Genomic DNA, 15,524 nt, shown 5'->3' with positions numbered 1-15,524 from the left:
AACATGCGAGCTCACAGCTGCGCACCTCTAACCGCACGGCCAACTCGCCCGGTTATTCCGGCAGCCCCGCGTCTCTGAAAACAGTAAAAGTACTTCGTGGGACGTAAAAGCAATAATATTATTATTATCTAAATTGTCCGCCGCCGTAGCGTAACGGTTAGTGTTCTAAGCTGCCGCCCTCGGGGGCCCGGGTTAGATTCCTGGTACTGCCAGAAATGTAAGAACGGCGGGAGGGCTGGTATGTGGTTGGGATGGTACATGCAGCTCACCTCCAATGGGGGTGTGCCTGAAAAGAGCTGCACCACCTCGGGATGAGGACACGAATTTACTTTTTTTATTATTATCACATAGCGGTTTTTCTGGGCGCAACGACGACATAAATTCATCTCACCTCATCGGCGACCCCGTATCAAGGAACGGGGCTAAGGGGCAGACATACATATATCACGGTCAACGGTTACTACTCTTTCTTTTATGCGAATTCGCAGTTCATTTAGTCTTGCAGGAAGAGGTGGAAGAAACACTTTGTCATGTAACGCACCCCCCCCCCCCCCCCGACATTAACGCAATACACCGCCGGAAAAAAACAAAACAAAAAAAACAGGCAACAACCTCTAGGACAAGGTTATTTTATTCACAAGCGATGTGACAGGTAGTTCACCATTGCAGGAGTATATGATCACAAATTCAGATAAAGTGATACACACATGTCACAGCAAAAGGTGCCCAAACAGTCGCATCAATACACAGTGTGTCCTCCTCTGATCGCAATGCAGGCGTGTATTCGCGCACGCAAACGAATGGCATCTTGCGATAGATTGTCCCAAGCATCTTGAACCTTTTGATGCAATTCGGCAACGGTTCTTGCAGACTCTGGAGAAAGCGTAAGTTCCCATGAGTGTTCAGTTGGCGAGAGATCCGGAGATCTTGTAGGCCAGGGCAGTTGTTGTACACCAGGCAAAGAATGTTGCGTCGCAGCTGCTGTATTTGGACGTGCATTGGCCTGCTGAAAAAGCACATCACCTAGCTGTCGAAGAAGTGACATTAGCATGGGAACAACAATGTGTGCAATGTAGCGGGCACGGATGACGTTACCCTGCAGAAATACCAACTGTGACAGCAAGTTGTCACTTATGCCCCCTTCCCCCCCCCCTCGGACTCAGCGAGGTAACCTTCCTCTACTCTGGATCGGGGATACAACTGGGGAGGGTGACCAGTACCTCGCCCAGGTGGCCTCACGTGCTATGCTGAACAGGGGCCTTGCGGGGGATGGGAAGATTGGAAGGGAAGGGAGGAGAAGTGAGAAACCACGGAAAACCACTTCCAGGATGGTTGAGGTGGGAATCGAACCTACCGAGGCTGAGTGGACCCCGTTCCAGCCCTCGTATCACTTTTCAAATTTTGTGGCAGAGTTGGGAATCGAATCCGGGCCTCCGGGGGTGGCAGCTAATCACACTAACCACTACACCACAGAGGCGGACAGTACTTGAATATACCAAGTGAAATTGAATTATGCTCTGCCACGAAAATTTGAAAAGTGGTACGAGGGCTGGAACGGGGTCCACTCAGCCTCGGGAGGTCAACTGAGTAGAGGTGGGTTCGATTCCCACCTCAGCCATCCTCGAAGTGGTTTTCCGTGGTTTCCCACTTCTCCTCCAGGCGAATGCCGGGATGGTACCTAACTTAAGGCCACGGCCGCTTCCTTCCCTCTTCCTTGTCTATCCCTTCCAATCTTCCCATCCTTCCACAAGGCCCCTGTTCAGCATAGCAGGTGAGGCCGCCTGGGCGAGGTACTGGTCATACTCCCAGTTGTATCCCCGACCAAGAGTCTGAAGCTCCAGGACACTGCCCTTGAGGCGGTAGAGGTGGGATCCCTCGCTGAGTCCGAGGGAAAAGCCGAACCTGGAGGGTAAACAGATGATGATGATGATGATGATGAAATTGAATTATAGAAACCCTGGCCTTCTAGTCATGTCTAACAAGTAGTGGGCGATACTGCGTGTGTGTATTTGATTTCCCGTTTTAAATGGAAACTGCGAGAGAAGCTGGGTTGTCACTGTGAAAATAATGAGTGACAAATTTGAAAAGAGAAAGGATATGAAGAGCGGAGAAAGAACCACCACAACTGGCCTCTATTACCAGGATATTGTTAAGAACGGACGAGACCAAGGGTAGATCGAGGGAGATAAGAAAAGTTCAAAGAAGTCTGACAGTACAAGAGGACGATGCTGGACTGAACTTGAAGGAGGAAGAGGATAGTGGCTAGCTGTTACTTTTCGTTTAACATTCGCAATTTGGTTGTTTCGGCTGCAGTAAACTAAATGTTTGCTAGTGGTTTAACGTCGCACTAGCACGGACAGGTCTTCAGTGACAATCGGATAGAGGAGGGGCAGGCCTGGAAAGGAAGTAGCCAGTACTTACCTGGTGTAAAAATGGGCAACCACGAAAGATCTTTAGAGCTGTCGAATCCATCATCTCCCGAATAAAAGCTCACAGCTCGCAGCCAACTCGCTCATAGGGCATATTGTAAATACTTCATGGTTTTTAATTCATGAGATCTCATCCTAGGTTCTCAACCACTGGCTATTTCGTGTCCTGTTTTGTACATCTGTAGGGAACTACTGAAAGAAAAGTATTGAGCATTTTGATTCATGAACGTTTTCAGATAAGGCATAGAAGAAAGGCCATTTATGTAACTTCACCACATTCTCCATTTGGTGTGTTACGAGTCCTCACTCATATATCAGTATAAAGATTGATAAGATGAAGGATATGGCATATAAGTCGACATGCGCGTTATCAGTCGAACAAGATAACAAGATAGCGATAACACTGCAACTTTATGTTCATTGTTGTAACAGAATAAATGTCAAAATAGTTGTATTTAAAACACGTGGGGGCGTGATAGGCGAGTGGCATAATCACTGACGGCTGCGATTCAAATCCCGGCCAATGCATGCGGGATTTTCTTTCTTTCTTTCTTAATCCGTTTACCCTCCAGGGTTGGTTTTTCCCTCGGACTCAGCGAGGGATCGCACCTTTACCGCTCAAGAGCAGTGTTCTGGAGCGTGAGACTTTGGGTCGGGGGTACAACTGGGGAGGAGGACTAGTGCCTCACTCAGGCTGCCTCACCTGCTACGCTGAATAGGGGCCTTGTGTGAGGATGGGAAGATCGGAAGGGATAGACAAGGAAGAGGGCAGGAAGCGGCCGTGGCCTTAATTTAGGTACCACCTCGGCATTTGCCTGGAGGAGAATTAGGAAACCACGGAAAACCACTTCCAGGATGGCTGAGGCGGGAATCGAACCCACCTCTACTCATTTGACCTCCCGAGGTTGAGTGAACCCCGTCCCAACACTCATACCACTTTTCAAATTTCGTGGCAGAGTCCGAAATCGAACCCGGGCCTCCAGGGGTGGCAGCTAATTACAGAGAGACGGACTAGAAGTATACGGTCCGAAATATAGTATCATATGTACAAAGAACACTAGGAAAGTTTTGCAATGTGAGTGAACGCTTTAGACTTTTTCAAAATAATTTCAACCACACTCAATACACTTCTCCATACGTCGAAACCAATCACTGAACCAACTCTGCCACTTTTCTTCGGTTACATTCTCACACTTTTGATCCCATGCTGCCAAAAGCTCCTCGTCGGATGCAGAACGCCGCCCTTTCAGCTTCATCTTCACTTCTGGGAAGAGTCCAAAGTCACATGGGGCAAGATCAGGACTGCATGGAGGGTGATCAAGCACAGTCAACCCTGATCTGGCAAGAAAATCCATTGTTACATTAGCACGATGTGCTGGAGTATTGTCGTGATGCAAGAGCCAAGTGTTGAGCCGTGACCTTGGACGGAGCTGCTTGAGAGCCTGGATGACCTGAGGCAAACAAGTCTCACTGTACCACTTCGCAGTAACTGTCCTTTGTGTTTCTAGCACAACCCGAGTCAGGATGCCCCGTTTAGTGAAGAATACTGCAATCATCCTTTTCTTCACTGACCTTGACTTTCGTATAGTCATAGGAGTATCCTCATTTTCAAACCTTGTTCTGGAATTTTGTTGGGACATCATAATAATAAACCCAAGTTTCGTCAACTGTAACGATGCTACTGACGTTACGTGAAGTCCCATTTTCAAACTATTTTAGCATTTCTCTCCACCATTTCATACGATGTGCCCCTTGTTCCTCTGAAAGTGAATGGGACACCCAAAGGGAACAAACCTTTCTAACATGGAGATGGTCGTGTAGAATTGAATGGATAGCTAATGCAGGGATGTGGAGGGTCTCTTCTATCTGCCGATATGTCAACCGCCTCTCTTGCTGCAACATTTTCCTCACAGCTTCAATGTATTCTTCAGTCACTGATTCAGATGGTTGTCCAGAACGAGGATCGTCTTCAACCCCAAAATTTCCCCTCTGGACCTCTTTGTACCAGCGGAAAATTGTTGTCCAATGTGGGCAGTCTTTCCCCAGCACAGGAGTCATTTCCTCCAGGCACTGGTCAACAGTTAATCCACGAGCAAAATTGTAACGGATAATTGCGCGATATTCACCTTTAGACCACACTGTTTTCAATCCCACTGCTTGGTAACAACTGGTGTGAAGGTCGCGCCTTACTGTCTTCTAGACCGGTTTTAATCCCTCTTTTCATCCCTCACCATAACAGGGGTGTCCAGCCAACCGTTTTTGCGTATTGCAAAACTTTCCTAGTGCCCTTTGTAATATAACGAGAGCTTTATAAATGATTTAGATATATTCTGGAGCTCGAGTTGTATTTATTGTAATTACGAGGGTTGGCGCATAAGTCATTGCAACTACATACTTTTATTGGCTCCCTCCGCCAGGCAAATGCCAAGATGGTACCTAAATTAAGGCCACTGCCGCTTCCTTCCCTTCCAACCTTCCCATCCTCCCACAAGGCCCCTGTTCAGCATAGCAGGTGAGGCCGCCTTCCCAGTTGTATCCCCCGACCCAAAGTCTCACGCCCCAGGACACTGCCCTTAAGGCGGTAGAGGTGGGATCCCTCGCTGAGTCCGAGGCAAAAATCAACCCCGGAGGATAAACGGATTAAGGAAGAAAGAAACCTATGACTTATGCCCCAACCCTCATATTTAGCCAATAACTGTAAAAAGAAGTAAGCACCTAATGATAATAAAAGCCTATAGTTATAATATTGAAACACGATAGTACAACAGAGAATCTGTCCGGCTCCATGGCTAAATGGTTAGCGTGGTGGAATTTGGTCACAGGTGTCCCGGGTTCTATTCCCGGCAGGGTCGGGAATTTTAACCATCATTAGTTAATTTGGCTGGCAGGGGGGGCTGGGTGTATGTGTCGTCTTCATCATCATTTCATTCTCATCACGACGTGCAGGTCGCCGACGGGCGTCAAATCAAAAGACCTGCACCTGGCGAGCTGAACTTGTCCTCGGACACTCCCGGCACTAAAAGCCGTACGCCATTTAATTTTCATTTCAGCATAGAATCTATAAAGATGGAGAGCATTGTTCTGATAAATTTATATGAAAACAAGTGCACGTAAGTGCGATAGTACGAAGTCGATAATTTCGTATACTGCTTTCGGTAATGCTGATCGTTTTTTATTTATTTTATTTATTTATTTATTTATTTATTTATTTATTTGTTGATGATGATGCTTGTTGTTTTCATCATCATCATCATCATCATCATCTGTTTACCCTCCAGGTTCGGTTTTTCCCTCGGACTTAGCGAGGGATCCCACCTCTACCGCCTCAAGGGCAGTGTCCTGGAGCTTCAGACTCTTGGTCGGGGGATACAACTGGGGAGTATGACCAGTACCTCGCCCAGGCGGCCTCACCTGCTATGGTGAACAGGGGCCTTGTAGGGGGATGGGAAGATTGGAAGGGATAGGCAAGGATGAGGGAAGGAAGCGGCCGTGGCCTTCAGTTAGGTACCATCCCGGCATTCGCCTGGAGGTGAAGTGGGAAACCACGGAAAACCACTTCGAGGATGGCTGAGGTGGGGCTTGTTGTTTTAAGGGGCCTAAAATCGAAGGTCATCGGCCCCTATTTATTTATTTATTTATTTATTTATTTATTTATTTTTATTTTTTTATTTATTTATTTATTCCCACGGTCACTCAGATCTTCGTTGTGTTTACGTTTACACATCTTGTCATTTTATTCGTATTAAATGGCTAACTCCACTTCATCGGAACAGATGCACTTCCCGATATCACTTTGCAACAAAAGCATGTAACGGAAGTAAAAAGTCAGTGGAGGCTACTCATTACTAAGTCAAATGTAGACTAACAGAACAGAAACTGACCATGTATGGTGAGATTTGCATTCACTAAACAATGTTACGCTCACGGTCGGGCTTGCTGTCTCAGACGGTTGCGGCGCTGGCCTTCTGCTCCAACTTGGCAGGTTCGATCCTGGCTCAGTCCGATGGTATTTGAAGGTGCTTAAATACGTCAGCCTCGTGTCGGTAGATTTACTGGCACGGAAAAGAACTCCTGCGGGACTAAATTCGGGCACCTCGGCGCCTCCGAAAAGCGAATAAGTAGTTAGAGGGACGTAAAGCCAAAAACGTTATTACTATTGTAAACAAACGCCTCTATCTCGTAATTTTATAAGGGCAAATCTCCAAGGGACTAAACAATGGGTTTTTTTCGTGTTGTTGAGTGAAATGGAAAATTTATAAAATCTGATTCGTAAAATAATTCGCAATAATCAAGTACCTCTTCCGTACTGCCGACGTATATGCGAGAAAACCGCAAGAATTGCGGAAAGATCGTAGTAGTAGTAGTTGTCATGTCTTTTAGTCTATTATTATCGGGCGAGTTGGCCGTGCGGTTAGGGGCGCGCAGCTGTGAGCTCGCATCCGGGAGATAGTGGGTTCGAACCCCACTGTCGCCAGCCCTGAAGATGGTTTTCCATGGTTTCCCATTTTCACATCAGGCAAATGCTGGGGCTGTACCTTAATTAAGGCCACGGCCACTTACTTCCCATTCATAGGCCTTTCCTGTTCCATCGTCGCCATAAGACCTATCTGTGTCGGTGCGACGTACAGCAAATAGCAAAAAAAAAAAAAAAAAAAAAAAAAAGAAAAGTATATTATTATTATTAATATTATCTGAGCGTTACGTTATCCCGCTCTGGGTGGGGGCGGTAGATTAGCACGCACGGTATCCCCTACATATCGTAAGAGGCGAACTAAAACGGCTCCCAGGGGCTCTGAACTTGGAAGCGTGGGTTGGCGACCACGGGGCTCTTAGCTAAGTCCTGGCATTGCTTCCACTTTCTTGTGGCAGGCTCCTCACTTTCTTTCATCTATTCTATCCTATCCTATCCTAATTGACCTCCCTTGGTCACTTCTTATTATTTTCCGATCCCGACGATATTAGAGCTTTCGAGACCTAGGGAGTCTTTCATTTTCACGCCCTATGTGCCCCATGTCTTTCTTTAGCCGATACCTTCAGTTTTCGAAGTGCCGGATCCCTTCTATCTTTTTCTCTCAGATTAGTGTTATATAGAGTCAGCGTACTGACCTTTAGTTCAGAGGGTCCCGGATTCGATTCCCGGCCGGGTCGAGGATTTTAATCGCTTCTGATTAATTCTTCTGGCTTGGGGACTGGGTAAATGTGTCCGTCCCAACACTCTCCTCGTCATATTCAGACAACATACCACACTACCAACCACCACAGAAACACGCAATAGTGATTACATCTCACCATATAGGGTTGGCGTCAGGAAGGGCATCGGTCGTAAAAAAAGGACCAAATCCATATGTGCGACGCAGTTCGCACCCGCGACCCCACAGGCGTGGGAGAAAGCGGTAGCAAAAGCAGAAGAAGAAGAAGTGTTATATAGAGGACGGTTGACTAATTGAACTTCCTCTTAGGACAATAATCACCACCACCACCACCACCACCACCACCACCACCACCACTGTCACCACTGAGCGTTATGTTAAGATTACTTGTGCCGAAATATAGCCATTTGATTCACAAGAGTTCTTTTAAATGCCAACACGTTCACAGAAAGGACATACGATAACTCAAGTGAAGTAAGACAAGATCGTCACCTCTCATCTACTAAGACAGCTTTTATAATGTACAATTTCCATAGTACACCTCTTCACTGACACCTAGGTAACCTATAACAGACTATGGTGAATCTGTTGAGGATTCAACCAACCTTTGGTCTGAGTACTTAACATACAATCTTCTGTACTTAGTAAATTTGAGTAGATTAAAACTCCTCCCTTTTAGAAATCCTTAAAGTGTTATTCCCTTGTTTTTCACTTAAACTCCAAGTAAATACCGGAATTGTACCGAAATACAGGACTTCTTATTAGTCCCAATTACTGTGAGGACACCTCAAATACTACCCAAATTATTAGACGGACATCACATACCGGTACACCATGTTTATGGGATGTTGATCGGCGTGTCCCCAGCCCCCCAAAATGAAAAAAACAAATCTGAATCCTGATGATGATGATGATGATGATGATGATGATGATGATGGCCTATATGGACTACTAGGAAATGAAGAGAGCGGCAGGGGGGAGAGGGGAATGGTTGTAGTAACAAGTCTTTGCCTAAGTACATGATGATGATGAATTCCAATATCTAATGTTACACGGTGGTTCGTCCCAGTAGGCACTATATTATCTAGCAGCAAAAGAACTTACCTTTTCCAAGGCTAATTCCTCGGTTTCCACTGTAAGTTCTGTACTTTTCTTGGGAATATCTTCCAACGACTTAGTTTTCTTTGTATCTAATTTCAATTTGGGCTTTTGAATCTGGTTCCTACTGTCGTCGTTGTTTACTTCTGCCACCTTGTTACCCATTTCTGAAATATCACTAGGTACAGTTGGTGATTTAGATAATTCATTTTCGTCGACTGTTAGCAGACGTTTGGTTTCTTCAGATTCTTTTACACAGTTATTGTCAGCGTCAACCTTATCAATGGTAACCTCACAAGAATCCGGAGATGGTTTATTTTTGTTTTTTAAATTTTCCCGCAGTCGGCCTTCGTACTGACTTGTGGGAACATACACACGGAACAAGACACCCGCCATCGGAGCGAAACAACACTCACCCGCCTCCGACAAAACCCCTCGCGCTACTAGCAGTGAGGCCTGCTGGCTGGCAACTGGCCCGCCCGCGCTGCGCTAGTCTAAAACAGGAGTGCGTACCTTCAGGCTGTTCTCGTTGCCGCTACGATGCGCCACGAACATGAAATTAAGTATCGGGAATCCCGTAATATAATGTATAGACCATGAACATGATTTCGTGCAATATTATTGGTGGAGACTTTATACGATCCTGTAAAAGGAGTAGGAGATATGTCTGTTTTCTTCTTTATCTCCAGGGTCGGCTTTTCCCTCGGACTCGGAGAGGGATCCCACCTCTGCCGCCTCAAGGCAGCGTCCTGGAGCTTCAGACTCTGAGTCGGGGGATACAACTGGGGAGGATGACCAGTACCTCGCCCAGGCGGCCTCACCTGCTGTGCTGAACAAGGGCCTTGCGGGGGGGATGGGAAGATTGGAAGGAAGAGGGAAGGAAGCGGCCGTGGCCTTAAGTTAGGTACCATCCCGGCATTTGCCTGGAGGAGAAGTGGGAAACCACGGAAAGCCACTTCCAGGATGGCTGAGGTGGGAATAGAACCCACCTCTACTCAGTTGACCTCCCGAGGCTGAGTGGACCCTGTTCCAGCCCTCGTACGATTTTTCAAATTTCGTGGCAGAGCCGGGAATCGAACCCGTGCCCCCGGGGGGTGGCAGCTAATCACACTATACCACGGAGGTGGACATGTTTGTTTGTACTTTGATTTAAATATTACTCGTACTTGCAGATACCCTAAGATATTACTTTTCAGGCTCAAAATGATTGCCTAGTAACTTCAGAATGATTTGCAAGTCGAAAATCGACTTTTGGAATCATCGCTCAGATTGATTTCAAAGTAATCAGTGATGCCACATAATATACACCGGTATGCAAAATATTAATTTCAGTTATGAAAGTGTAAAAAAAAAAAAAAAAAAAAAAAAATTCGCGATTTGAGCCGGCATTGCAGAAGATTGCTCAAAACTGCTTATGCTTAGCTTACCTGCACCTTACATAAACATGATTGATAATTCAGAAAGTACGTTACGAATGTCGACTTTTGTTTACTGTGTATGTGACTTTCTTCCCAGGTTTCGACAAAAGATAATAATGTTGTTTTTACGTCCCACTAACTACTTTTACGGTTTTCGGAAACGCCGAGGTGCCGGAATTTTGTCCCGCAGTTCTTTTTACGTACCGGTAAATCTACCGACACGAGGATGACATATTTGACCACCTTCAAATACTACCGGAACCGGACAGAGCCAGAATCGAACCTGCCAGGTTGGGGTCAGAAGGCCAGCGCCTCAACCGTCTGAGCCACTCAGCCCGGCGAATAAGCTTGAACGGAGTTTTTAAAAGTAGGTAGGAAAGATCATAATATAAAGATGAAGTTAGAATTCAAGAGGACAAATTGGGCAAAATTCATTTTAGGAAGAGGAAATGGGAACTGAAATAATTTACTAAGGGAGATGTTCGACACATTTCCAGTTTCTTTGACCGTAGGCCTATTTAAGAAAAGACTAGGCAAACAACTGATGGGGAATCTACCACGTGGGCGATAGTCCTAAAATGCAGATCACTGGTGATTTGATTGATTGATTGATTGATTGATTGTGGCATCTATAAAATAAGGCTACGTACATGAGATACCGGGCGAGTTGGCCGTGCGCGTGGAGGCGCGCGGCTATGAGCTTGCATTCGGGAGATAGTGGGTCGAATCCCACTGTCGGCAGACCTGAAGATGGTTTTCCGTGGTTTCCCATTTTCACACCAGGCAAATGCTGGGACTGTACCTTAATTAAGGCCATGGCCGCTTCCTTCCAACTCCTAGGCCTTTCCTATCCCATCGTCGCCATAAAACCTATCTGTGTTGGTGCGACGTAAAGTCCCTAGCAAAAAAAAAAAAAAAAAAAAAAGGAATAGCGTACATGAGATCTTTAGTGTAACGAAATCATGAGTTCAGTCAGGCTTGTAACTTCAGAACTAAAGATCTCCGATCCGAAAGGTTGAGGTGCCCTTTGACTGGAAACGTAGGACATGGGAAAAAATGCATGTCTGTCGGTGGACCTCAGTCAGTGGCGGTTCGTGGGGTTCACGAGGTGAGGTACAATGTTGTAGATCTTTTATGTCAGTCTTGGCGTCAGGAAGTGCATCCGGCCGTAAAACGTACCATATACATTCAACTCACTCATCTCTGAACCTGTATCAACAAACGCGACCACCGGGTGAGTTGGCCGTGCGGTTAGGGGAGCGCAGCTGTGAGCTTGCATCCGGGAGATAGTGGGTTCGAACCCCACTGTCGGCAGCCCTGAAGATGGTTTTCCTTGGTATCCCATTTTCACACCAGGCAAATGCTGTGGATGTATCTTAATTAAGACCACGGCCACTTCCTACCCACCCCTAGCCCTTTCCTATCCCGTCGTCGCCGTAAGACCTATCTGAGTCGATGCGACGCAAAGCAAGTTGAAAAAAACATAAAACAAACGGGAATAAGGAGTGGGGGCGATAGTATAACGTCCACGGTATCCCCTGCCCTGGCGTGAGTTGGCGACCACGGGGCCCTTAGCTGAGTCCTGACATTGCTTTAGCCGGGCTGAGTGGCTCAGACGGTCAAGGCGCTGGGCTTCTGACCCCAACTTGGCAGGTTCGATCCTGGCTCAGTCCGGTGGTATTTGAAGGTGCTCAAATACGTCAGCCTCGTGTCAGTAGATTTACTGGCACGTAAAAGAACTCCTGCGGGACTAAATTCCGGCACCTCGGCGTCTCCGAAAACCGTAAAAGAGTAGTTAGTGGGACGTAAAACAAATAACATTATTATTATTTGACATTGCTTTCACTTACTTGTGCCAGGCTCCTCACTTTCCTCTGTTCTATCGACCTCCTTTGGTCAACTCTTGGTCTTTTCTGACCCTGATGGCATTAGATCAGGAAGATTAGGGAGTCTTTCATTTTTGCCCTTTGCCTTTTTTCTTTGGCCGATACCATCGTTTTTCCAAATATCGAACCCCTTCCATTTTCTTCACTTTGATTAATGTTAATAAAGGATGGTTGCCTGCTTGTACTTCCTCTTAAAACAATAATCACCACCACTCACCACCTTTAGAGTGCCGACCTCATGTAATTGGTAATAAGTCAAGAAGAATAGGAAGGGTATCGTATGCTAAAATTGAATCGGTCATTGTTAGAAGGCACTAAGTCAATTTTTGTCAAAATTGAGATTTCCATGGATACGTATAGTATGAATGTAGACGCATCTAGCTATGTTAAAAGGAACTAAGTCTGCCCGTCCAGTATGCTGTAGAACTACTAGCTGAATTAAACGTTCAGTTTTAAAGAGAACTAAGTCATTGACTTAGTTCCATTTAACAGTGAAGCAGATTATGTTGGCAGCAAGCAGTAACACGGAAGTGTGTTGTACAAGCTTGTTTGCCCAACGTAATAATGGAGGGAATAAAGAAAGGCAAGAAACGTTGCATAAATACTGGTAATTACCATAGAAATACGGTTAAGAAGGCAAGAGTGAAAGGTTCGGAATATGTTACAGGTACAGGAAAAATAATGCCAGCCAAGAAAACTGGAGAAGATTGCCGGTAAGTAGTAAGGTGAAGCTTAATTTTACTGATACGTTATGAGCAGGGAAAGCATCATATTATAATATCAAGATACTAGGTGTGGTGGAAATTTTAGTCTCCAATATTAATTTTCCTCGTTCGCGTATGTTACAGGTGCCGAAAGAGATGTTTCCTCCGTATCAAGGGTGTAACCAAATCAATATTCTTACAGCATTTCATGACCTTGAGACTAAAAACGAACAAGATCTTCATTTGCAGCGTCTAATAGAAGCAAAACAGGTGAAACATCGCAGACCACGCAAAGTAGATATCAATGGGAAAGCAAATGAAAGGCAAGCTGCATTCAAATATCATGTGCTTGTTGGAAGTGAGAAAACTGAGGTATGTAGGCGAGCATTCTTGAGTCTTCATGCGGTGTCACAAAAGAGAATATACCGAATTAACAGTCTGCTGCTTAGAGGGGAAACACCAAGGGATAGGCGTGGGTTCCATCCAAGTACCCGTAAAACACCATTGGAAGTGGAGCAACTCATACACAATCACATTGAAACATTTCCGGTAAAATCAACTCACTATTCTGGTTCTGAGATAAAATATTTGGATGCTAGGTTAGATGTGAAGCAGATGTACCATCTTTTCAGAGAGAAACATCCAAACTTGAACGTGAAATATAAATTCTACCTGAAATATTATAATGAAAACTTCGCTCTCCGCTTTGGAAGGCCACAGATAGACGTATGTAGTACATGTGAAGAGCTACAGGTAAAAATGACATCTCCACACTTGGCTGAGAATGTGAAGCGCGCAGCCGCCTCCGAGTTAGCCATTCATAAACGTCGAAGTGCCAAGTTTTATAGAGCTTTAAAGAAAACACAGGAAGCTTGCAAAATGAACGCTCATATTGGTGGGCTTTTTTTTGATTTCATGCAGAACTTACCGCTCCCGCATCTTCCAGTGCAGGAGATTTTCTATCTGCGTCAGCTATGGGTTTATTGCTTCTGTGTGCATGATTTGAAATCCGAAACCAGTTTTCTCTTCTTATACCACGAAGACATTGCAAACAAAGGTGCGAATGAGGTTTGTTCTTTTCTAATGCACTACATTAATGCTTACTTGACTCCAGAAATCACGGAACTTCATCTTTACTCAGACGGTTGCGTAGCTCAAAATAAGAACCACGCTGTCATTCGCATGTGCCTGAGTTTAACACAGTCTGGAAGATTTAAGGATATAATTCACCGGTATCCTGTGAGAGGCCATTCCTTCCTCCCTTGTGATAGGGATTTTGGAATCTTCAGAAGAAAAATCAAGAAGACTGATAGGATATATACCCCACAAGAATACTGTTGTCTGCTGGCAAACAGTAAATCAAATGCACTTGTGCACATGGTGGAATCGTCTGAAATCCTAAATTTCAGTGCCTGGTGGCCTTCCTTCTACAAGAAAACCTGCATCGCTAATGAAACTCAAACTGCTCCTCGTTGTGAAAAGGTCACCTTTGCCCCCATGTCATTCAAGGAATTCAGGTATTCAGTTGAGAAAGCAGGTGTTATAGAAGCATATCCATTCATTGACGGACTTGTTAAATACACATTTTCCGTTGCGAAACCTCACGTATATGATACCTTCAGCATGAATATTCCTCAGGCTTATGTTTTGGAGAAAGTCCCCATTAACAAGAAAAAGATTGTGGATATCCAAAAAGTGTACAAGTATGTTGAAGTTGATGAGGAAGCCGTTTCGTTTTATAAGGACATATTGGTGTGGCCAACAACGGAACACAATAATGATGAATAAAGTGTTTAACACATATCACAGCGTCATCATCAGAAGGTTATTAGGCAATTACCTACCTAGGCATTACAAACTGTAACTTCCTTTCTGAACGTTTTGGTTCTATTTGCCCACTACTGTATTACTAGCATTGAAAATATAGTAATATGCTATAATGGTAAAAATAAATCTATATATTTGTCATAAAAGTGAACTAACTACTGTTTAAAGATCTGATTCATTGTTAAAGGGAACTAAGTCATAAATTTCTTTTTCTATTTTCTCACTTTTTAAAAGGATAAATCTGTTCAAATAGACCTCTCTAGAACAGCATTATTGCAGGCAATGATACTTACACGTGACGGCAACTATGCTTTACAAATAAGTGAGAGAAACAGTTTTTGTCAATTATCTCAATTCTTACAAAAATGACTTAGTGCCTTCTAACAATGACCGATTCAATTTCTTCATCAATATTAACAAAATTGCTTATTTACAAAAATAAATTAAATGGGACAAGACCCGTTTTTAGTGGGGTGAGTTACAGCAGTCGTGTCCTAGTTTGTGAACCTTGGGCAACGGCATAGTAGCCTAGTAAGAGGTCCTGAGAGTTGAGGTACCAGTTGCACTGGAATAATATTCTAAGTTTTGGCTCAGGTGGCCAGGGCTATACAATCCACTGATGGTCCCTAAATCATTAGAGGAGATATTCTCACTGTGACTGTGTTGAGAAGGAAAGCATACTAATCAACAGAAAATTCACTGAGCATGATCAAAATGTTTTAAGTAAGCGTCAGACTGTGGGAGTGAAAGGATACCACTACTATTTGACAGGTTTGACTTCTTGGAAACAACTTAGCAAAATAAATGTGTAAAAAAAAAAAAAAAAAGTTTGGAATATCAAGGATTCAGTGCAATAATAAAATAGGATGTTGTTTATTGTATCACAGAGAGAGACAACCTGGAAATGTAAAGGTTTACAAACTCAAATGCTTTCCTCCCAGTATTGAATGCAAATAAACAGTAATGGCGAAAAGGTTACAATTTGTGTGTGAGTTTTTTTGAAATGGAACGT

General features: G+C 44.5%; 1 protein-coding gene across 3 annotated transcripts in view; it reads right to left on the bottom strand.

Moving 5' to 3' along the window:
• The window catches only part of LOC136873763 (uncharacterized), a 304,007-nt gene extending 294,875 nt beyond the window's left edge, over positions 1–9,132 (bottom strand). For all 3 annotated transcript variants that reach the window (XM_067146955.2, XM_067146953.2, XM_067146954.2), the window contains exon 1: positions 8,684–9,132. In XM_067146955.2, the coding sequence (XP_067003056.2) occupies positions 8,684–9,073 (390 nt within the window). In that variant the 5' untranslated portion in view covers positions 9,074–9,132. The remainder of the gene's footprint in view (positions 1–8,683) is intronic.
• Between the last annotated feature and the right edge of the window lie 6,392 nt (positions 9,133–15,524).

Source organism: Anabrus simplex, chromosome 5 (assembly GCF_040414725.1).
Source record: "Anabrus simplex isolate iqAnaSimp1 chromosome 5, ASM4041472v1, whole genome shotgun sequence".
Taxonomy (NCBI): Eukaryota; Metazoa; Arthropoda; class Insecta; order Orthoptera; family Tettigoniidae; genus Anabrus; species Anabrus simplex.
Note: the sequence above shows the minus strand (reverse complement) of the source record. Positions and strands in the feature narration are given on the sequence as shown.